This window comes from Schistocerca nitens, chromosome 4 (genome assembly GCF_023898315.1).
Source record: "Schistocerca nitens isolate TAMUIC-IGC-003100 chromosome 4, iqSchNite1.1, whole genome shotgun sequence".
Taxonomy (NCBI): Eukaryota; Metazoa; Arthropoda; class Insecta; order Orthoptera; family Acrididae; genus Schistocerca; species Schistocerca nitens.
This window is the reverse complement of record NC_064617.1, coordinates 632,697,961-632,721,225: the sequence shown is the minus strand read 5'-3', so window position 1 is coordinate 632,721,225 and position 23,265 is coordinate 632,697,961. Positions and strand designations below refer to the sequence as shown.

Sequence of the window (23,265 nt, the reverse complement as noted above, 5' to 3'; positions counted from 1 at the left end):
CCCCCGCCCGACCGTACGGAACACAGGACTCGGCAATGATTCAGAGAGCTCACCCTCCTACCTCACTACACCAGGTAATAAAATAAATGTCGTGTGACTAGGGCCTCCCGTCGGGTACACCGGTCGCCTGTTGCAAGTCTTTCTATTTGACGCCACTTCGGCGACTTGCGCGTCGATGGGGATGAAATGAAGATGATTAGGACAACACAACACCCAGCCCTGAGTGGAGAAAATCTCCGACCCAGCCGGGAATCGAACCCGGGCCGCTTAGGATTGACATTCTGTAGCGCTGACCACTCAGCTACACTACACCAGGTGACCCAATAATCTTGGCACACTTCGGAATAGAGGTGAGGTTTGCTCACAGAATTATACCATCCGGGGGAGGGGGGGAGGGGTGCAGTTGGGAACTGTATGAAAAATGGTTCAAATAACTCTGAGCACTATGGGACTTAACATCTGAGGTCATCAGTCCCACAGAACTTAGAACTACTTAAACCTAACTAACTTAACGATATAACACACATCTATGCCCGAGGCAGGATTCGAACCTGCGACCGCAGCGGTCGCGCGGTTCCAGATTGTAGCGCCCAGAACCGCTCGGCCACCCCGGCCGGCTGAACGGTATGAACCTATGTACATGTTATAGTATACAGCCTCGTAACTTTCCTTCGACTAATCGGCGAAAGCTCTCCTGTAGAACATGAAGCGAAACAATCAATACCTACGCGGCTGCAATGATAATGTTACCATAGGCAGCGCCACTAAAGCACAGGTTCTAAACACGGTTTCTAGAAACTTTTTCATCAAAGACGACGCAGTAAATATTACAGAATTACAATCAAGGACAGCTGCCAACACGAGTAACTTAGAAGTAGATACCCTCGGTGTAGCGAAGCAGCTTAAATCACTTAATAAAGGCAATTTTTCCGCACCAGCTTGTATATCAATTACATTCCTTTCAGACTATTCTCGTGAAATAGCTCCACTTAAACAATCATAAACAGCAGCTCTCAAAACGAAAGATCCGTACCTGAAGACTGGAAAGTTGCACAGAACGTACTAATACTTACGAAAGGAAATACAAGCAATATACTCTACTTCACTGCACACCAACATAAATGACATCGATTTGCAGTAGGATTCTGGAATATACACTGTGCTCGAACACTATAAATTCCTGGAAGAAAACAATCTATTGGCATAGAGCCACCACGGATTCATAAATTATCGTTCTTGTGAAACACGACTGGTTCTTTATTCGCAAGAAGTAATGAATGGCATCGACATGAGATCTCCAACTGATTCCATACTTTTAGATTTCGTGAAAGCTTTTGGCATCACTCCTCACAAGCGGCTTCTAATCAGTGTGCCTCTGGGCTCCCATCTCAATTGTGCGAATAGATTCGTGTTTTCCTGTCAGAAAGGTCACAGTTAGTAGTAGAACAGAAGTTATATCTTGCATCTCCAAGAAAGTATTATAGCCTCTCCGCTGTTCCTAATCTATATAAACGATGTAGGAGACAATATGAACAGCCATCTTAGAAAGTATCTGTATTGTGCCAGAAGTCTATCGTCACCCACACGAGTACTAAACGAAATCCATTAAATTTCGGTTACACGATAAATCACAAAAATCTCAACGTTGTCAATTCAACTAATATCTACGGATCACAGTTACCGGTAGCTTAAATTAAACGATTACATAAATAACGTTGTAGGGAACGCGAACCGAAGACTGCGTTTTATTGTTAGAACACTTACAAGACGCAACAGATCTTACACAGATACTGCCTACACTACACTTTTCGTCATCTTCTGGAATACTACTGCGTCGTATGGGATCCATACCAGATAGGACTGAAGAAGGACACCGAAAAAGTTCAGAGCAGGGCAGCTCGTTTTGTATGATTGCAGAACAGGGCACATAATGTCATCGATATGATAAGCGACCAGGGCGGCAATCGTTCACACAAAGGCGTTTTCGTCACCGAGAGATCTTTTCACGAGTTTTTTTTTATTTTACCAACTTTCTCCCCGGAGCCGGCCGGTGTGGCCGAGAGGTTCTGGGCCCTACAGTCTGGAACCGCGCGACCGCTCCGGTCGCAGGTTCGAATCCTGCCTCGGGCATGGGTGTGTTTGATGACCTTAGGTTGGTTAGGTTTAAGTAGTTCTAAGTTCTAGGGGACTGATGACCTCAGAAGTTAAGTCCCATAATGCTCAGAGCCATTTGAACCATTTTTTTTCTCCCCGGAAGACAAAATATTTTGTTGATTACCACCTTCACAGGGAGACACTACCACAGTAATAAAATAAAGGAAATCAGAGCTTTCATGGAAAGATTTGGGTGTTCACTTTACCCTCGTACAGTACGAAAGTGGAACGGTCGAGAAATAGTCTGAAATTGGTACTAAAATCCTTCTGCCAAACACTTGAGTGTTAATTGAAGAGTAGTCATGTAAAATGTAGGTAGCTTAATCATCAGTGTAGGTTTCAGTTCCTTCAATCCCTCATATATTCGTTATGGTTCAGATACTCTCAAGATCATTACCCACTGAAACCACGGAATACGAACGACTGTTCTTTACGAAACGTACATTGTACATCGGTAACGTAAGATCGCATGGCGTTGTTCACTAGTACGTTCTACCAGAAAGGTAGACCCAGATCCGCTTAATTGGAAAGATTTTCTTTCTTCGCGCATTATGGTTCTTTTCCTTGAGAAAAAGTTAGTGTTTCGTTAAGGCCGCCGAGGTTAAGGGCCTCATCCGATGGGCAAACTATGTGTCTCCCTCTCCGCCAAATACTGGAGACGAAATTTTTCCTTCACAAGGATTAAAACCGACAACCTTCAATTTGAGCGCTGTCGCACAAGCGTGAGATAGCGATCTTGCTATGGAAGCGAGTAATACTCATGTCTTACGTACAGAAAAGAAATTGTCTGATATCCTTTTTCTTCTGCATGGTGAAGTAGCTCCCAGTTTTATGAATACGAAGTGCGCCTTATGCACAGTTGTTCGACCATGAATATAAAGTTCACGAACTTCCCACGTAACTTTTTTACGAACATATTTAACATTAATATAAAATCATATCGTTGAATTTTTCTTTATGGACCAGTTGCACATGAGGCAAACAATCACAAGAACTTATGGAAGCTCAAGTGTTCCACAGACTTGCTATATAAATGACCACAGGAATTCAGGACAGATTCTACAATGGCGCTATGCGTATAACAGCATAACATTTTCTATAATAATTTATGACAGTTATAACGAGTGACGTAACAAGAGACCAACTAACCTATGCACTTTAAGCACTCATTGGTAATTATTTCTCCCTCGCCGTAAATAAGCGGCGCGGCCCCGCGCTCTGTGTATAATAACGTGAAATTCGCCATTATGAACAAATGATAAAACAATCTGCTGATTGAACGAGGTTCCAATACTTCCTCGTTAGGCCAAAGCGGAAAACACAGAGAGGTCAAATGATTAACAAGTATTACGAGAAATGTGAATTTAATGCGTTTTCGGTGTTTTTGCACCGATTAACCGATGTCCTATGGATTTCCCGATAATTCACGTAATCCACATGCTGTTACCGAAACAGGACAGCTTACAAACCAGTACCACTAAACAGTGACGGGCTTCATCGGTTTTAAAACACGCACCATGCAGTGTGGTTTACGAATGGATTATGCTACAACAGACTGCTGCGACAACTGCTGATAGGGCAAGTCACTGATAAACAAAGTACATTTAGCACCTGACCAGAAGACGAAGTAACGACAGAGACGCTATTCCACCGCTTCTCGTTCAATAGGGGAAACAACTTAAAAATTTACAAAAATTCATTGCGTCACGAATGAAACGCCGATAATAGCGACAGACACGTTAGGAAGATCGATTCTTCCTCCCCAGTACAAGCAACTGACAATTCGTGCGGTACTGAGACATTACAGGACTACGCAGACCAAAGAAGTTACTCCAGCAACCAAAACAAAAGCAGACTTTTGTAATCTGTAACTGAAACAGTTGAGAACGTGAATAATATTAAAGTTGAGCTGTACCACATTAGAGGCACTGACCATTGACCGTAATCATTCGTACATGCCTGACACCTTAGACAAGATATCCCGTTTTTGTAAGATTGTCTATTGCTCTGATCTTACTAGATTCCAAGTATTCCAAATTCTTCAACTTTTCTCAAGCTAATACTTCTGTGAAGCAATTATGTGTCTCTTCTACGATACAGCCAATCTAGCTTAACCATTAAACGGAAGATTAGAAATAGGATAGAAAGAAAATAAACCCCGAAACTTCCACACCACCATTACGCAATTTATTCATCGTTGATTGAACCAGTCAACTGTAATGCTTTAGAGGTGTGCCCACTTACGTTCTCTGACAGTCATTGGTGTTACATTAGGACTATAGAAAAAGTTTCGCTATTGTTAGAAGCGTTGTGTTGCTGCTTCCTCCCTGCCCAACCAGTACGCTGATTCTCGGGCACATTATGTAGCTGTTGCTCTGCGAATACCTAAAGGAGCTTTTCTTAACAGATATAATTTTTCTAATAATGTTACCAGTAAGCAGCAAAATATTAGTAGCGGTGGGCGGAGAGGTGATGCCCAATGTCGCATGAACCAGCTTCGCTAAGGGAAACACTACTTCGGACTTGATACACATACTCTGTTCTTGTACCGACAGTACGTACCTCACATCCAAGTTGTCGCAAATGAACCATTTCCCTCATTTTACCCGCTTGAATCACAAGTGATGTTCTCGTATATCACCGCAAACCGTAATATTCGCAAAAAACACCACGCTTTATGATGCAACTGGTTCCGACATTACAAATATCATAGCATAATCTCTCAGAATTTGGAAAAACGAAGTTCTGTCGCGTGAAATTACAGCATTATTTGTATAGGGACAGCCAATTTACAGCTGAGAAAAGTTGAAATTATCCCTAAAGCAGTTTAATTTGTATAACTAAAAACAAATATTTTTTCGCGAATATTACGGTTTGCGGTGACATGCGGGAACATCAGTAGTGTTTCAAGCGGGTACAATGGGGGAAGCAGTTCATTGGCGACAATCCCACGTTGAAATATTGTTGACCCTTTCTAGGTGGTTTCATTAATTCGCTCATTAGAACGTAACTTCCTCTGTATTTGAGTGAACATCTTGAGCATCCAAAGCAAATAAATGGTCAAAACAAAAACATAAAATTATGCTCTTCTGTTCTCTGCGTTAGTTGCTTGCTGTTAAAAATTGGTAATAACTCTTCAGAGGGTAATAACATTATGGGGCCATGAGGAAGAGTAGACTTAATTTTTCGGTACGTGTGTACACAGAACTGCGTTATGCCTGTTTAAATTGGACAAAAAGAGCATCAAATTTTCCACTTCTTATTGTTCCTTAAAGCACTAAAATGTGAGTGAAACCGCACACAGCAGAGGCCATTAGAACTGTAACGTAGAGTTGAGTGCGATATGGCGTAAGGACTTCTCAGTCGAAACACTTAGGGGTCGTGGTTTCTCCAAAATAAAAATAAAAAATCTACCACTTAAAAACAGACTACACGATGGTCAAATATATAGGGTTATTGAAGGTAGCACTCTGTCTCCTAATACTTACACAGATTCGTTATACTAATGTTCAATTTGTGAAAGTCCAGAACACAAGGGCGGCGAGAGCACACCACTAAGTCAAGTAACACATGTGTTACTGCTTACCTCATTGGTGTTCCACCGATGCCTCTGCGTGGGAAAGTGGTCAGCTTTCGGCAGGCTTTCCAAGTTGTCCGGCAGTTTGATGGCCTCTCCATCTGAAACAAAAGACACAGTGCTCAGACTGAACAACAGCTGGATTCACAACAGCCCTACCTCTGGGTCTTTATGCAGCCCGCAACACCTGGATTTTCATATTCTCTCGGTCGCTATGCACAAACTATCAGTCCTGTAGAAAAATGAATAAGGCCTTTCTGTAGGAAATTTAATGCAGTTAAATTGTGAACTGAGATACGTTTTCGCTGGTGACCACGATTTACGAGTTATTCAAGAAAAACGCGTTTCAAGATAACTTTTGAACGTTTTTCTTATATAATTCGAAAACTACGGCCGCTAGCGAAAACGTATCCCAATACAAAATTTAACTACATTAAATTTCCTACAGAAAGATCCGTTTAATTTTAGTGTAGGACTAACAATCTGTGTCTATCCAGTGAGAGAATATGAAAATCTTCCGCTTAGTATTTGAAGATTGTGAGTTGCATGAAACCAAGTGATACGTGCAGCTGAATCACACCATATATTTAGCAAACCATCTTTTCTTTGCCATATTTCTCATCGCATGGTAAGGAACAATGAAAACACTCAAGCAGTAATAGACCACAAAATGTGACTGTCACCTGATTCACTGTGGTGCGTATAAGAATGTATTCCACTGTTACAAGAAAATCGTGAGGCACTGCAAGAAATTTGTTAACAGAAATGACTGAGGTGAATATGCATTAAGTATTCTCATATTGCACGCGTAATACACAGGGATAATGTTAGATTTCTTGTAAATATTTCTATGATATTAAAACTGAAAAATCACTCTGGATTCTCTGTTGAGGTATTTACATTAAGCTACTTTATTTAAACCCGTTGATAGTAAGTGAAATGGGCGCAGCACATAATCAAAACAAAAATTAAATCAGTATTCATTATAAGCGAATGTGAAATGTCACGCAAGTAAAAGCATTCAGCTTCATATAATATGCTGAGCTGCTGCTTCTTATCTACCAGCGAATCTGAAATTAGTAACACGACACATCGGAAGCAATTTTTTCCCTGCATAAAAGGGAGGCGGCAAACTTCAACAAGACAGAATGGGTGCTTTGCTCGCTCTGTTAGTTCTGCATCGTGATGCTGTTTTGCAGCGTTTGGTTCTAAGACTTACCGCTATTACACTTATTGTGTGTAGTATGAGCTTAAAAAATACATTTTTAGTTTTTCATTAATCTTACGGAAACTGATACAAGCTACTCGCATGCGATGTGATACCCGAAAAGTTTTTGAACTGGCCACATCATTCACTCTACAGTAAACTGAGATCATACTTCCGATAACCGAGGGTGAACACGATAATGCATCGTAGGACCAACTCACAGTGTCGCGTCATCAGTCCGATCAGTACAATACCAGGTAGTCTTTTAGAACAACGCAAGTAGTGAAATAAATACTATAAATGTAATACTAAACAAACCCTGAGCCGATGGGGTAGAATCATACTGACATCTTTACTTCACAGTTAATAATTGGCCATATTTAAAACAGAATACTTACTGTTATGACTATTCACAAAAATACCTAATTTTGTAAGATAATTTTAATCAACATTTAGATGAAACAAAAATCAATATCAGTATTACCGGATGCTACTTAATTTTCTCAAAGAGGGAACAGAAAATATGATTGTTTAGCACCTCTAAATTTTCGACTTGGTAAAGACCGTAAGGTGTCTGCTGAAATGTGTTTCATTCCAAAATGAAAGTATCGCTGTAGCACAGGAGACGCTGTTTCAAGTTTCCACTCGAATTAGGACGGGTGGATAGAAAATCAGATTTTAAGCTTAGATTCAGGAAAAGATACAGGAAACTGTACTTAGGCACACTGTTTTCAGGGAATTTTTTTTTCCTTTTCTTCTCAACATTTTAAAAAGTTTCAAGATCGATATTACTCACCTTCAATTGATTTTGCAAGTGATTTTTACTGCTAATTTTTTCAGCTAGTGCTATTCATTATTATCATTAACCATTCACCGAAGTTATGGCGATGACACATCACTGATGTCACTGTAATATCAGTGTCTAGGATTCTAGTATGTAGCTTGCTCTCGATAATGCGAGCGTTACATAAAAGGGTCAGTCCCTGGAGACGGTTATATCGCTTCCTTTTTACGCAACAAAAAAGTTTTTCTTTGCCTTTCCTTAGTGTTAGAAAATGCATTATGCCTGTAAGGCGAAAACAAAAAAGATCACGATGTATTACACAATAGAGAAAAAAAAAACAGTGCCTATATCTGTGTTCAATGATCCACAGTAATCAACAATGTTTCCTTAAAACGTAGCAGTCTGAAGAATAAGAGAATTTAGGAGCGGTCGATGCCGTGTTCATTGTACGATTTTGCCGACTCAATTGTATTTCGACTGCTTCGCTGTTTATCTACGTCACTTGGCCTCAGCAGGAAAAATTCAGCTGATATGAAGTTCCTCATCTTATTTCTATTCCGAGGCAGTCGAATATGTACCGAATTACCTGTCATGCGTAACAGTCAACGACGGCATACAAATGAGGGACATGCAACGAAATTTCTTGATGCATTGTTTGCGACTTGAATTCGTATTGGTTCCTTTCGGCCAATAAATTCGATTTTATTGCACGAGCGATCTCGCCGTGATTTGAATACAAAACAGTGCCCCGTACTGACATGTCGCCCCGTTTCCAACATACAAACCACTACAACAATTTTCAATTTACAAATGCAAAAAATTACCTACTGCATCACTATCCTGCATCATTTTGATTTTGATGAACTACTAGTGCTACTCCTAATCGTTGTTCGAGTTTAACACACATGTTATTGCATTATAAAAGAACACATACTACATCTATGCCTCAAAGATTGCTGTTGACTTAATAAGCTTTATATTACACCTGTAATTGCTTGCTAATGTAACATCTTATAATCACGGCATTCTTTCAGAAATGCATATAATTTCCCCGTGTTTGAAGCTATTTACATATAATTCTCTCTCTCTCTCTCTCTCTCTCTCTCTCTCTCTCTCTCTCACACACACACACACACACACACGACAACAGTGCTCACAAATCCAAGTATTTTTCTTACTAACATTTCTTCGTAATTTTCTCCGTTGTTTACACACTTGTCTTAGCACGACATAAATTTCTGCAAATCGTCGTCGCAGAAGTTTATGTCCTTTATAATCAGGAGCTGGCAGTTTCGTTGTCACAGTTCTGGAAACGAACGCAAGTATTTTCACTGCGAAATATCTGTCTTCTCTCTTCGCTGCATCGGCCTTTTCAACCAAATTCTCGGACAATGTCTTATGTTCCCTGCATCACTCCTCACCGGAAATATTCTCATTGTCTCAACTAAGCACCATTAATTTTCGACCTCCACCCTAGTCGACTATTTCTTGATTACAACATTTCGATGACTGTTGGATTTCAACCGGAGTGGGTGGACTGCACGCAGTGGACATACGCAATATCATAGTTTGCAACAACTAAGGATACGGGATTCAGTTACGTAACTGAATCTTCACTATAGTCTGAAACTTACAAACGTACCAATAAGTGAACTTCTACAGATGTACAAATCTGGCGGTGAGTGTTGTCTGGAGTTAAGTTTCTCGTACTGAAAGAAACAAACCTCTGCTCTAATCCGAGAAAAGACTGCCGTATCAGTTATGCTCGACTTAATAAATACCTGCCAGCCATAGTACGCAGCTCACACCTAAATGCAAGTGAGATAAATTCTTCACAAAAACAACGCTGGGTGAGACAGTGTACTCGCATTCTGTGGGAACGGGGATATTCCGATTTATTTTGAAGGTGGAATGCCAAAATCACTTCAAGAGTTGGCGGACTGGTGCCTTGTTCAGCACTAGTTAGTAATCCGTTACTATGGGTCTAGATGTCGACAGGACAATCTTGTACCACGACTCACCAAAACAACTTACTTACCGGGTGGCGCAATGCGGAACGATCTGCTGCCTTTTTAATATGCTATGGTATCACATTCTTGCTGATTCAGGGTAACCTCAGTAATAGGTAAAGTGTATGTGGAACAAAGTACAGGATGCGTTCACTGGGGAAAAACGGCAACTGGTATTGTGCCAATAGTTGTCAAAAGTGACAGAAGGAAGGAAGGAAGATTGGGTTTAACGTCCCATCGACATCGAGGTCACTAGAGAACATCACAAGCTCGGATTGTGTCACGCATGGGGATGGAAATCAGCCATATCCTTTCAAAGAAACCATCCCGCCATTTGCCTAAAGCACTTTACAGAAATCACGGAAAACCTAAATCTAGATGGCCGGACGCAGGTTTGAACCGCTTTCCTGAATGTGAGTCCAGTGTGATAACCACTGCGCCACCTCGCTCGGTAAAAGTTACTGAATCCTTCAGGGAAGAACAGATAATTAAAAAAAAATTACCTAACACTATGAAAACAATTTAGAGAAGGCATCAATCTTCATGCTTCCCCCGCCTCCTTTTATATCGGCGGGTCCGCACCAGCGACACTAGCGTGCAATTCCGCATTACATAGGAGTGTCCAAATACTTTGCATCAGAAAATGTATATACCGATAGGACGAGCCAATTACGTAAGCGTACATGGATAATGATAGAGGAAGGAACACCTTGCAGGCCACTATCGTGACGCCCTCTGTGAACGACGTTACATCATATATTGTGTTCGACAGGGGAGCAATACGAAGTGCTAACTGTTATCTTTCTGCACAGACCAATGGAGTCCTTAATAACCTTGCACACACAGTTACTAATAAGGAACAACTACAGAAAGAACTCTAACATTTCAAGTTATTTGGAGATACTGGCTGTCTACCATGGAAGAACCGCAATTCAAACCGAAAGCGAGTTTCCCATCTCAAAAAGACGAAGAGGAAAGATTCAGGTCCATGGCTTTTCTATCGATCGAAAGGGATGTGTCCTGTAAAACAGGTCGTCTCCTCTTTAAAAACAAAGTCAATGTTATTTTACTGCCAGCACCAGACAGCGACGACCGTTGATTCCGTCTGGAATAATTTGACTCTACGGAAGGCTGGAGTGCATGAGAATCCTTGTCAATATGGTTTGTCAAATATCGGACGTACTTAACGTAAAATTTCAGAAATTTCCTGTACCTATCTACTACAGTCTGCAGTGGAAGGGGCACGCTATGGGAAGTCCCGATTTTCGCATCTGTGTTATCCTTCTGTGGTTCGGTTCTCAGGGAAGCTATTGAAAGTGACGATTGGTTTTGTAAATGTGATGATGGTTTTAACCTTGACAACATGTGGAACCTGGTATTCGTACTATTTAGCACTTACAGATAACAGTACTGTTTACCTGTAAACCAGAATTTGAAACACAATGTCTGGCACAGAGGGATCACAGTATCATTATACCTCAACCGCCCATGAGGTACTCTTCTTCCACTATGATTAGCTGGGTATGTAAGTGGGATAGCCTGTCCCTAGTGGACGGGGGCGCTTTACCGCCTGTCCTTATGGCTCGCTTCGAAGATGGCTAAACGGTTTACAGCCGAAATGCTAGCAAGAGACAAAACTTATTTCTGTTGAATTCTCACAGTTCTATGACTCGTTATGAAGATACCCTCCTTCCCAATCATTACCTTTAGAAGTGACTGAACTCACAATTTTCTCTCCACACAAGTTCATAACGACAGGAGCAAAGTTACAGTAAAGGGGCCTCAGCAAAGGCATAGCCACAGACCTGTTTATCCCTTTTTAACCAATTCAAGAAATTGTAGTTTGTTAGTTTGTCATACACTACCTTACTAAAGAAAAGCGCCCGTTACATGATACAGTATACTTATAATTAATAAAGATGCACAGCCACAAATTGGTTTCAGTTTGTTGTATTGCAACAGGATACTTGTTGAAATCAGAAGTAAAAGTCTAGTCTCCTTGGAATATTAGGGTAAGTACGTTATAACACAACGGCGTGGTCAGCCTAATTTTAAACTGTAAGTGACCGTGTAATCTGGTGGTAACTTAACCTTGTTACGTTACAGCGAATGAATTTATTTGTTAGTTAACAGTGACTTACAGATACCTGTATGATGCGAAAATTGGCAACTGACTCTAAAGAATGGAAAATGTGAAGTTATCCACAAAAGTACTAAAAGAAATCCGATAAAATTTGTTTCACAATAAAGCACACAAATCTAAGGGTTCCAAATTCAACTAAATATTTTGGGATTACAATCACGAATATGTAAAGTTTGAACGATTTGAACGATCACATAGATAATGTTTTGGGGAAAGCACGCCAAAGACTGTGATTTACTAGCAAAACACTTAGAAAATATAACAGGTTTACTAAAGAGACTGCTTACTCCACGCTTGTCCACCCGCTTCTGGAGCATTCCTGCCCGGTGTGGTAAACGGGGCACATCGAAAAAAGTCCAAGAAAGGATGGCTTGTTTCGTATTATCGCGAAATAGAGCAGACAGAGCCACGGATATAGCGCGAATTGAGGTAGCGATCATTACAACGAAAGTGTTTTCCATTAAGGCAGGAACTTCTCATGAAATTTCAATCAACGACTTTCTGCTCCGAACACGAAAATATTTTGCTGGCGCCCACCTACAATGTGAATAACGAGCATTATAATAAAATAAGAGAAATTACAGTTCCCACGGAAAGATTAAGTGTTCGTTTTTCCCACGTGCTGTTTGAGAGTGGATCGGCAGAGAAATAGGTTCAATATGATTCGATGAACCCTCTGCCAGGCACTTAACTACGAATTGCAGAGTAATCATCTAGATGTACATGTAGAAACCTGAAATCGTGCACACGCACTGTTTCATTAATGACCCACAGATTTCCGTCCACTGCACAGGCGATAAAAGTCTTAGTTCAGCCACGTATAAAAGCGCAGCGCACAGTTCACATCGATATGATGCACATATTAATTCAAGTGTTTTGTCAGTGTCTTAACGCACGAAAACCAACGCTAGAGCTACGCCGTCACGTCGATAATCCGCGTTCCTCATTTCTCATCATCGACTTACTACTCGATTCTTCAGTCTCGGTAGTCGAATAATAGGCTTCCTTACAGAAAAGATATATACAAATAGACTGAATCGTTTAAGTTCTGATGAATGTAATATTTCAAAGTATTGACATTTACTATGACATATAACGAATAATACAGGAAAAAATACATATGATAATGAAGATGATGATGATGACGCGATAAGAGCACTCCACAACATGATTATTGGTGTTTAATGAAAACATTCTGAGACAAATGTGGTTAAAATAAGTAACATTTGTTGTCAAATTAAAATTAAATTCTGATCCATTCGATTCCAATCCATTATTCATCCACATAAAAGGGTAAATCTGTCATCAATCCGAAGGTTGGTTTGCACACTACACTTTTTTACTAGTCACTGGAAGTGATGTGCCGATGCTTCCCTCAGACCTTTTAAGTAGAGACATAAAATACTTAAAACCAGGCAGTAATATTCTGTAATCTATACTGTTTGGATAGAATTAAAATAACATACTCTTAAAGATGTATATAAACAGCGAACCACCGCTACCTAAAGGTAAAACCAATCTGCTACCCCGAAGACACATTAAAATATCCTAGCAAACAACTTAGGCGGAATGCTATAAAAACTTGTTTGAGACAAGTATGGGGTAAATAATATGGTAAATCATTTGCTGCTCCCGGACTACATTTAGTAGTAAACTTACCACACACCAGTGGATTCTACCGCCAACGAAAGAAGCCCTGCATCACATGACAGTGTCCTATCCGAGGGTCAAATAAAATTGTCATATACTCGTCTTCTACGTGGCCAGGAATCGCCGGTGGTTAAAACCATCGCGGTATATTAGATCTTACCCCAACACACTCTTCCTACGTGTTCTTCTGTCTTAACAATGACGCAGCAGCGTGCAAGGAGAAAGCACAGATTCCAAGATTCCCGTAAGTCCTGGTACACAACAGTACGAGATTCCATAACATGGTAACACTAGGCCTTAACACAAAGGTTATAGTCCTGGGGCCATCAAATGAAAACAAGTTTTCACCATTTCCACATAAAAAAAATCATTACAGTAGCGATAAATGAAAAACGAAAAAACTTATAAAAGGAAGAGAGCTGGTGATGTGATCTAAATAATAATGCCACAGCCGACATTCAGTAGTATCCCGCAAAATTAGGTAGCATTTGTCCTACGTCGTCAGCCGCAGACGCGCTCCGATGGCAGTGAAATAAAAGTTGTGGCGACCATGTTTTCTCTGTCGAGGTCGACATGATCCTGGAAGTATCTAAGCTGCCAGGCACGGAAATCTGTTGCTAAGACCGACGCATTGTGCACACACATCACGAAGGTCGATCAGTATTTCAGTGGAACTGAACTGCCGCAGGGTAAGAAGCACGCTGCCTCGCGACACATTCAATTACAGGGAACGACCTGAACCGCACACAAATCTCGCGGTAAGCATTAAGCAAGTTACGGAAGCAGCGCTGGCCAAGGATAAATCTGCGCCTCGGTTTAAATTGATGCAGGTGACGTTTCGAGGTGCGGAAATAACTTTTCGATTTACACTTCCGGTTGGTGTTATTTTTATTTGTAAAGTCGTCCCCTAGTGTCAGCAGCACATTCCCAGTTGCAAGCTATAAAAAGGCATCATCTCTGTGATGGTTTCAAAATTGCTCGGTGAAATTGGCAGTCTTTGAATTTCGAGACTGTAAAGTCGATAATCTGCAGCTTACCAACGTCTTTGATTTTATTTCATGTCTTTCATTGTATCCTCACTCAACATTAACGGATTCAACAGAGAATTATTCATGTTCCTGATTTGATAAAGCTCTTTCATGTCTTCGTCTGACGAAAATACTTACTTATGTGACGCATATCAAGAGTTTCGTAATCTAACCATCCGCTCTAAATGCAGACTCTCCTTCATAAACAAACCGGCCGTTTTCTGTAGTGACTTGCACAATCGCTTCTGCATTCGACTTTTCAACTCAAGACTGTTAATCCTAGGAGCACCAAGTTATTCTGGATTACATGGAGCACCAATCAGGGGTAAAATTTGCCCGTGTTACAATAGCCTATGAATCTTATAATATGTATTTAATTGTGAGATCAGTATAAAAGTGTTCAGTGACATTATAACTATAAACGTAGTGTTTGAAACACGTAGAGTGTCCAGAAATGTGCAAGTTAACATCCTATTTTTCTTTGGTAAAAGGCATAACAAACAGGAGTAATCAAAACTTGGGACATTGAAAGTTTGTACAAACTGGAAACAAACTTGAATATATACGCTGTCCAAAATTTCTATTTAGTCTTTGATGTAATAAGTAAATAACACATTTTTCTCCTTGACGAAAAGCTTCAAAACCAGAAATAAAAACGTTTGTACAAATGTAGTTTACTGTACAATGAAAACTTTCACGAAACTCTTCAACTGAAGAGAATATTGTCATTTACCCCCTGCGCACAAAATATTTGATACTGTATTACTCTTAAAAATGGTTCAAATGGCTCTGAGCACTATGGGACTCAACTGCTGTGGTTATCAGTCCCCTAGAACTTAGAACTACTTAAACCTAACTAACCTAAGAACATCACACACATCCATGCCCGAGGCAGGATTCGAACCTGCGACCGTAGCAGTCGCACGGTTCCGGACTGCGCGCCTAGAACCGCGAGACCACCGCGGCCGGCTATTACTCTTACACAGATGGTGACAAACTCCAGATCAGGAGGAGTTTGCGAATATGAATAAACAAATGTAGTAGTTCATAAAGGTAATAAAGAAATAGCCATAAATTTATTGGAAGAAACAGCAGTTTTTTGAATGAATTACTGCAGTTACAGCATACCAAGGTATCCAAATGAATTTTAGACACAATTTGAATTATCGTCACCGGTAGTATCCAAACACGGAAAAATCTGCATTTGAGCATAAAAGCTGTATTTTTATTTCCAATTTTTAAAATTTTAACCATGTAAATGTACAGTACAGTACTTTACAAGGCGAAAGACGCATAGAAAAAGGCCCATAAACAGAGAACGTTATTTGTTATAATTTTTTAACACAAAAAAAGGAAAGGGCAATTTTTACCTGTGCTTATTCTTTGAAGTTTCATAAATTTCAAATCACGATATCCAAAATTAATACGATACACTGCCCGGCAGCTGGAGTGGTGGTTCTACCGCAGAGATTAGTGAAGAAGAATTAATACGGAACAATGCATAACGATCGAAGTAAATGAGCTCAACGGCCAAACTAAAGGCGACCCATGGAAAGAGGATACTAGTCGCTATGGAGCGCTGTGAACGGTGAGAAGTGGGACAGTCCACCACTGATGTAGGTCTTGGCAGAGAAATGGCGTGTAAATGCCAGACGACTGCGTGGAATCAGCACAGTAAGACGGTCGACGCGGGGTCGTGACAACAAGGCGTTATCCTGTTTGGACCAGCCCATGAACAAACCGTAAATGAAGTTTCCCGAACAGTTTGTTTGTCAACGCGAACAGGCCAACGTGTCTACAAGAAAAGGTGTACAATTTTCACCCATGTAAGGATGCATTAAAACGGTTGACGTAAAGATCAATCGACAGCGACCGGAGATTCGTGTCACGGCTTGTCAGTGACGAGAGGCCGGACCATGCTTTGTATGCATTTGGATGCCGCATATGTATTTGCATGTTTGCCTCCTTTTCATCGGTTATTGCACATTTTAACTAAAAGCTGGTGATGATGTATATTTTCGTCCGATGTTTCACAATATTTTAAAAATCTGGACGGGTGGGCTCTAGCTCGATCTCGTTTTAATGTCTCACAGAGTGACTGCGATCTACAACTGCTTGCGATCGCTGCCCGAAAGGCTACTGGCTAGGGTACTGATCACTGAACAGGAACAGGCAGCCAGTCAATGCGCCTGCCGCCCGAGTCCCCCTTCATCCCCTCCCCTATAATACCACATGCACCAGCAAAAATTCAATTGAATTACGCAAGTTATTACTCGCAAGTCAACTGTTTCACTTTAGTTTTCTTTTTCTTTGTACAAAGTTTAACGTGTTTACGGGTAGTGTGTAACGTGAAGTGCACCATACCGCCAGAAAAAAGAATATCGTTTCGTGGATACCTGACCATACAGGAACATTTAATATGATTTGGAGTTTGCGAGAAAAACGTTTCGTACATTACAGTTTCAAATAGACCAGCTTGTAAAGACAAGTCTTCAAATTGCGGAATACAAAAAAGGCCCACGACAAATTTTGACAGTGATACGCAGCAATAGCAGGGATTTAACCTCCAAAGGTAACCAAAAAAATCGCTTTAACATGGATGGATCTATATGGAGCATTCATTGCAAGTACTACTCCTCTTCGCAAACTTACAATCCATAGCCTCAAAGATTTCCTGCGCAAATATTGCTTAAACCAACATAAAAATGGTTCACATGGCTCTGAGCACTATGGGACTAAACATCTAAGGTCATCAGTCCCCTATAACTTAGAACTGCTTAAACCTAACTAACCTACGGACAGCACACACATACATGCCCGAGGCAGGATTCGAACCTGCAACCGTAGCAGCAGCGCGGTTCCAGGCTGAAGCGCCTAGAACCGCCCAGCCACACCGGCCGGCAAACCAACATATACCAGATGAATCAAAATTACGTAAATATTATATACCGTCAATTTACTTACACTTCTGGAAGAAATACGCAGTAAACTCAAGAACAACATTATTTGGATTTCAGCTGACGACACTTGTGGCCGTTACATTGCAAACTTAATTGCTGGTGTGTTACAACAAGAGCCTTCTTCTTCCTGTTTAGTGGTCGGCAAAGAATTTGATAAGACAAATCATTGTACGATCGCCACATTTGTGACTGAAGGCATTAGAAAAATATTTCCAGAATCTTCTGCAGATGAAAGGGTATTTGTGTTTCTCTCAGATGCTGCTCCCTTTGTGGTCAAAGCACGACAAGCTCTTCAAGTATTTCATCCCAATTTGATTCATGTAATACTTTGCACATGGAGTACATCGCCTTGTTTGGCAATGTAAACAAACTGATTTTGTCCACAAAGAAAGTCTTTCTTAAGGCATGTGCTCGCATCAAGACTTACAAAGTAAAATTACCAAATGTACCTTTACCTCCCGAACCAATGGTAACTCGTTGAAGTAAGTGGGCCGAAGCTGTGTTGTTTTACAATCAACATTTCGTGGCCATCAGAGGCGTAGTAAACGACTTCGCTAGTGCAGAGGCATTTGCAGTTTGCCAGTGCAAGGAAGCATTTATTGGTTCCAGTATTTAAAAAATACTGCTGTGATTAGCACCCATTTTTCCCATATACCTGCAACTATTAAAAAGCTTCAAACTGAATGTTTGGTGTTGAATAAATCTATTCAGTTAACGAATACAATTAGTCTAGAGGAATCCTCATTCCCAGAAGTATTCCCGAGAAAACTTAAAAAGGAAAGTTTGAAAACATTTTAAACAGTAACCTAGGTCTTGTCCCAATTTGATGGTTTTATTAGAGGGACGAGTGAACTTTTGCCAGAAATAATAAGTGACAACACAACACCCAAATTCAAATACTGTCCAATTACCTTAGTTGATGTAGAACGGTCCTTTTCTGTTACAAAAGTGTTTATAAAAGTATTTTGAGTGATCAAAGACACAATCTTACAACATAACAGTACCTGATGGTTTATGGTTACAATTATAACAAAATGTAAAATAGTTCCTAAATGGTATTTCAATCCTATAATATTAATTAAACGTTAACTTTGTTCAAAAAATTCCGGATTCTATGTTGTTTTTTAATTAAAATATTACAGAGTTCTTGTGCGTGCTCCTCTGCGTGCGATATATCTTGAAGTTTGATGTCTGCATATTGACTGCTTCGCGGCGAGTTAACTCGCATCGCATTCGCTTGTTACCGATGACAGCAGAAAAAAAGGAATAATATCTGAAACACGCTGTGCCTCTTTTTTGCATTTCTTAAAAAATTAATCACGAAAAGCACCCTGCTTAACCTCTACCACAAAGTGTACAGATCTTGAGATCAGCATTCTAAATCTTCCGATTTTTCGCGTGACCGGCGCGCTTCCTCGCAATCGATGTGCCCAGGTCCAACTTCGAGATATATAACACGCAGTAAACATTATGTTTTTTATTATTTAGTCTCGCATGTTTCGACACTTTTCATGCATATTTCAAGCATTTTTCATGCATATTTGCACGCACATTTTGAGCTCTATATGTTGCATATAAATAGGTCTATCAATAACAAACGGTTTCAAATTCGACATGAAGTGCTGCTTTCACTGAATACAAGTCCATTTCAAAAAGTTACTGAACGAATGTTGCGGAGGGAACTGCGTGAACTAGACTTTCTTATGCGACTCATTCTGCACTACTTCTCTATTGTTTTCGACCCCACCACGTCGGATTAAAACAATTTAAAGGTATCCTACTAAACTTGTTACTGGCTGATTCGATTAACATAAAAAGTGGTAATGAAATTGTCCGTAACTCAAATGGGAATCCTTGGGGAGAAGAAAGAGTTGTTTTCTTGAAACACTACTGAGAAATTTTAGAGAAATAACATTTGCGACAGACTGCAGAACGATCCCACTTTTAACAACGTACATCTCCCATAATGACCGCGAAGACAAGATAAGGATGCAAACGCGGGGTGGCCGCGCAGTCTTGGGATCCTTGCCACGGTTCACGCCGCTGGCCCCCATCGGAGGTTGGAGTCCTCCTCGGGCATGGGTGTGTGTGTTGTCCTTAGCGTACGTTAGTTTAAGTTAGATTAAGCAGTGTATAAGCCTACGGACCGATGACCTCAGCAGTTTTGTCCTATAGGGACTTACCACTACCAGACAGTCGTTTCTCCCTCGCTGCATTTGCTTGTGTAACAGGAAAGGGACTTGCATCTGTACAAGGTGCCCTCCGCCATATAGTGGGGTGCAGAATATCGCTATATAGTGGGGTGCAGAATATGTATGTAGATGTAGGAGTAGACAGATGCAGATTGAAGAGCTACAAAACGCACCGTCTTACTCGGAGGAAAAAGTGGGAAGTGTGACACGCAGCGGTATCGGCGCGTGCGCGCGGCGCTGAGCGTGCCTACAGTGTACAGAGCAAACGGCTGGCAGCCATGCGAGCAAACCAGCACGTGGGCGCCCCGATAACGCGGCCGCGGTGACCGATCGCAGCGGGCCGGCCGCTCCGTCCCAGCACCGCGGAGCGTTGTTAATCACCGGATCGACTGCAAACTGCGCCAAAGCGCGCGCAATTACTAAAGCCGGCGCAAAAGTTACGTCCGCGACCCAGGCCGGCCCGCAATAAATAGTTTCCATTAAACACCAACAAAACAGACAACTCCGACGGTCTGCAACTGGCAGCGATCAGTCGACGGCAGCCGAAAAAAAAGCATAGTTCTGCACATCAGTATATGCACTTATGCTTCAGTGAATAGTCGCAACAGAAACAGCTGCACAAATGACCAACGTAACTCAAAACTGCCACAGAATATGAATCATGTTCAAAATATTTTCTCAAAAAAATGGTTCAAATGGCTCTGAGCACTATGGGACTTAACATCTATGGTCATCAGTCCCCTAGAACTTAGAACTACTTAAACCTAACTAACCTAAGGACAGCACACAACACCCAGTCATCACGAGGCAGAGAAAATCCCTGACCCCGCCGGGAATCGAACCCGGGCGTGGGAAGCGAGAACGCTACCGCACGACCACGAGCTGCGGACATATTTTCTCAGTGTGTGGCTTGTTCAGCATGACAGTGGTGGCAAAGTAAGGTAATGAAGTTGGTGAATATCAGCCAGAAACTATAATGACGTCTAACAGTTTTACAACCTATCGCCATTAACGATGTCGAACAAAGTAAAAATTAATATTTCATCACCATTCTCTTTTGCCAGCCGGAGTGGCCGAGCGGTTCTAGGCGCTACAGTCCGGAGCCGCGCGACCGCTACGGTCGCAGGTTCGAATCCTGCCTCGGGCATGGATGTGTGTGATGTCCTTAGGTTAGTTAGGTTGAAGTAGTTCTAAGTTCTAGGGGACTGATGACCTCAGATGTTAAGTCCCATAGTGCTCAGAGCCATTTCAACCATTCTCTTTTCAGTCTCGTACCACGGTATCTTATAATCATGAATAATTCTAAGTAATTCAAACAGGAAATGAAGCTCACTGTTGTTCACATGTGAAACACGGGCGAGGATTAAAATGTCCATGGCTTTGTTGCCTTATAGCTTTAATTTATAAAGCAAATGGGAGCTTATTCGAAATATTCAAATCTTAATATCTAATTGTGTAAACGTAAAGTGTTCACTACCCGTACAGTTCGTTCTGTTGCAGGTGATAGTCGAGATGGCAGAGTCACAGGCCAGTTTTTGATCACTGAAGTTACGGGCCAACATGAAGTTTTTGTTGGTTCAAATGGCTCTGAGCACTATGGGACTTAACATCTGAGGTCATCAGTCCCCTAGAACTTAGAACTACTTAAACCTAACTAACCTAAGGACATCATACACATCCATGCCCAAGGCAGGATTCGAACCTGCGACCGAAGCGGTCGCGCGGTTCCAGACTGAAGCGTCTAGAACCGCTCGGCTACACCGGCCGGCGAAGTTTTTGTTCCCACACAGAGAGTTTGCAAAGGACATTCACACTGAGATGTCACGAACACAGAGAGTGAAGTGCGCTTCTTACAGAACTGTGAAAACTGAAGACCAGCCATTTCACTGTTGAAGGTGGCCCTCAAACAAAACAGACGCTGCTGACCACGAGCTGAATCTTCAGGACCGACGGATATCCGCCAAAAAACCAACCGTGATATTGGACGTCTCCCGGGAGAGTGTTGGTTTCATTATCTCCACAATCATAGACATGTGAAAGCTTTCAGCGAAATGGCTGCCGAAATGTTTAAACTGTGGCCAGCGAAAGGAACGCTTTTGATACATCGGAAGCATTTTGCGCCAGTTTTAAGCTCCAGGGACATCTTCGGCGTGATTAGTGACCGAGGATGACTCTTGGCTTCACATTTATGACCTGAAATCAAGGTACAATCAAAGAAATGTGCCAATGCAGTCCAACACGGCCAAAGAAATTCCGAACACAGAAATCGGCCAAAAAGTGATGGTTCATTTCTCTGGGACAAAGACGGCATTCTGTTCGTGGAGTATCTACCTGACGGCCCTATTATAACCGGACAACATTATGGTAACCTGCTGGACCAGTTGAAGGGAGCAGTTGAGAACAAACGCTGAAGATAAGATGACCAATAGGAATCTTTCGTTGGATGACGACGCACCTGCGCACACTTTCAACGTTTTCAATATCAAACTGAAAACCTTGAGCTTCCAACTAGCCAACCATTCTCCCTATTCACCAGATCAAGCCCCTCGCACTATTATCCATTTCCGAACTTGAAGAACCAGCTGAAGGGTAACCGTTTCAGGACACTGAAGATATCAAAGAGGCTGCGCAAAGCTAGTTTTGTGTCCGACCACATGACTTTTACTTGCACGGACTAGAAAAGCTGCCGGCGGATCTGGCCGAGCAGTTAAGGCGCTTCAGTCTGGAACCGCGCTGCTGCTACGGTCACAAGTTCGAATCCTGCCTCGGGCATGGATGTGTGTGAGTCCTAAGGTTAGTTAGGTTTAAGTAGTTCTAAGTGTAGGGGACTGATGACCTCCGATTTTAAGTCCCATAGTGCTTAGAGCCATTTGAACCATCGGACTAGAAAAGCTGCAACAACGATGTACCAAGTGTATCAGTTTCAGGGGATATATACTGAATAAACAGGTAATTTCAAAACTCTAGCTTTATTATCTCTAGGCAAAGCCAAGAATTTTTCAGCAGCCCCTCGTACACTAGAGTCAATTTACAAGTAATGTATTTACATGTAAATGCTCTAAGTTTTTGCGAAGGTCTACAGGTATGTAAAAATGCAGTACCCTAACGCAAACAGTAAATAAATCTAACCAAGTCACTGATGCTTGAACATGCAACCAGACCTCACGCGGTACCGCGCGGTACTCAAAATAACTGGAACATCTCTTTTCTCAGTTCTATGTCTCATGCAACTCTCTTAAGAAAGCTACAGAAATGGATATGATTCGAACTTAGGAATAAGTTAATATAAGTAATATACACTCCTGGGAATGGAAAAAAGAACACATTGACACCGGTGTGTCAGACCCACCATACTTGCTCCGGACACTGCGAGAGGGCTGTACAAGCAATGATCACACGTACGGCACAGCGGACACACCAGCAACCGCGGTGTTGGCCGTCGAATGGCGCTAGCTGCGCAGCATTTGTGCACCGCCGCCGTCAGTGTCAGCCAGTTTGCCGTGGCATACGGAGCTCCATCGCAGTCTTTAACACTGGTAGCATGCCGCGACAGCGTGGACG

The 23,265-nt window shown here is 41.5% G+C and overlaps 1 protein-coding gene across 1 annotated transcript in view; it reads right to left on the bottom strand.

Moving 5' to 3' along the window:
• The window catches only part of LOC126251652 (calmodulin-binding transcription activator 1), a 1,922,036-nt gene that overhangs the window by 613,197 nt on the left and 1,285,574 nt on the right, over window positions 1–23,265 (bottom strand). Inside the window, exon 5 of the mRNA XM_049952210.1 lies at window positions 5,741–5,832. Coding sequence (XP_049808167.1) covers window positions 5,741–5,832 — 92 coding nt within the window. The remainder of the gene's footprint in view (window positions 1–5,740; window positions 5,833–23,265) is intronic.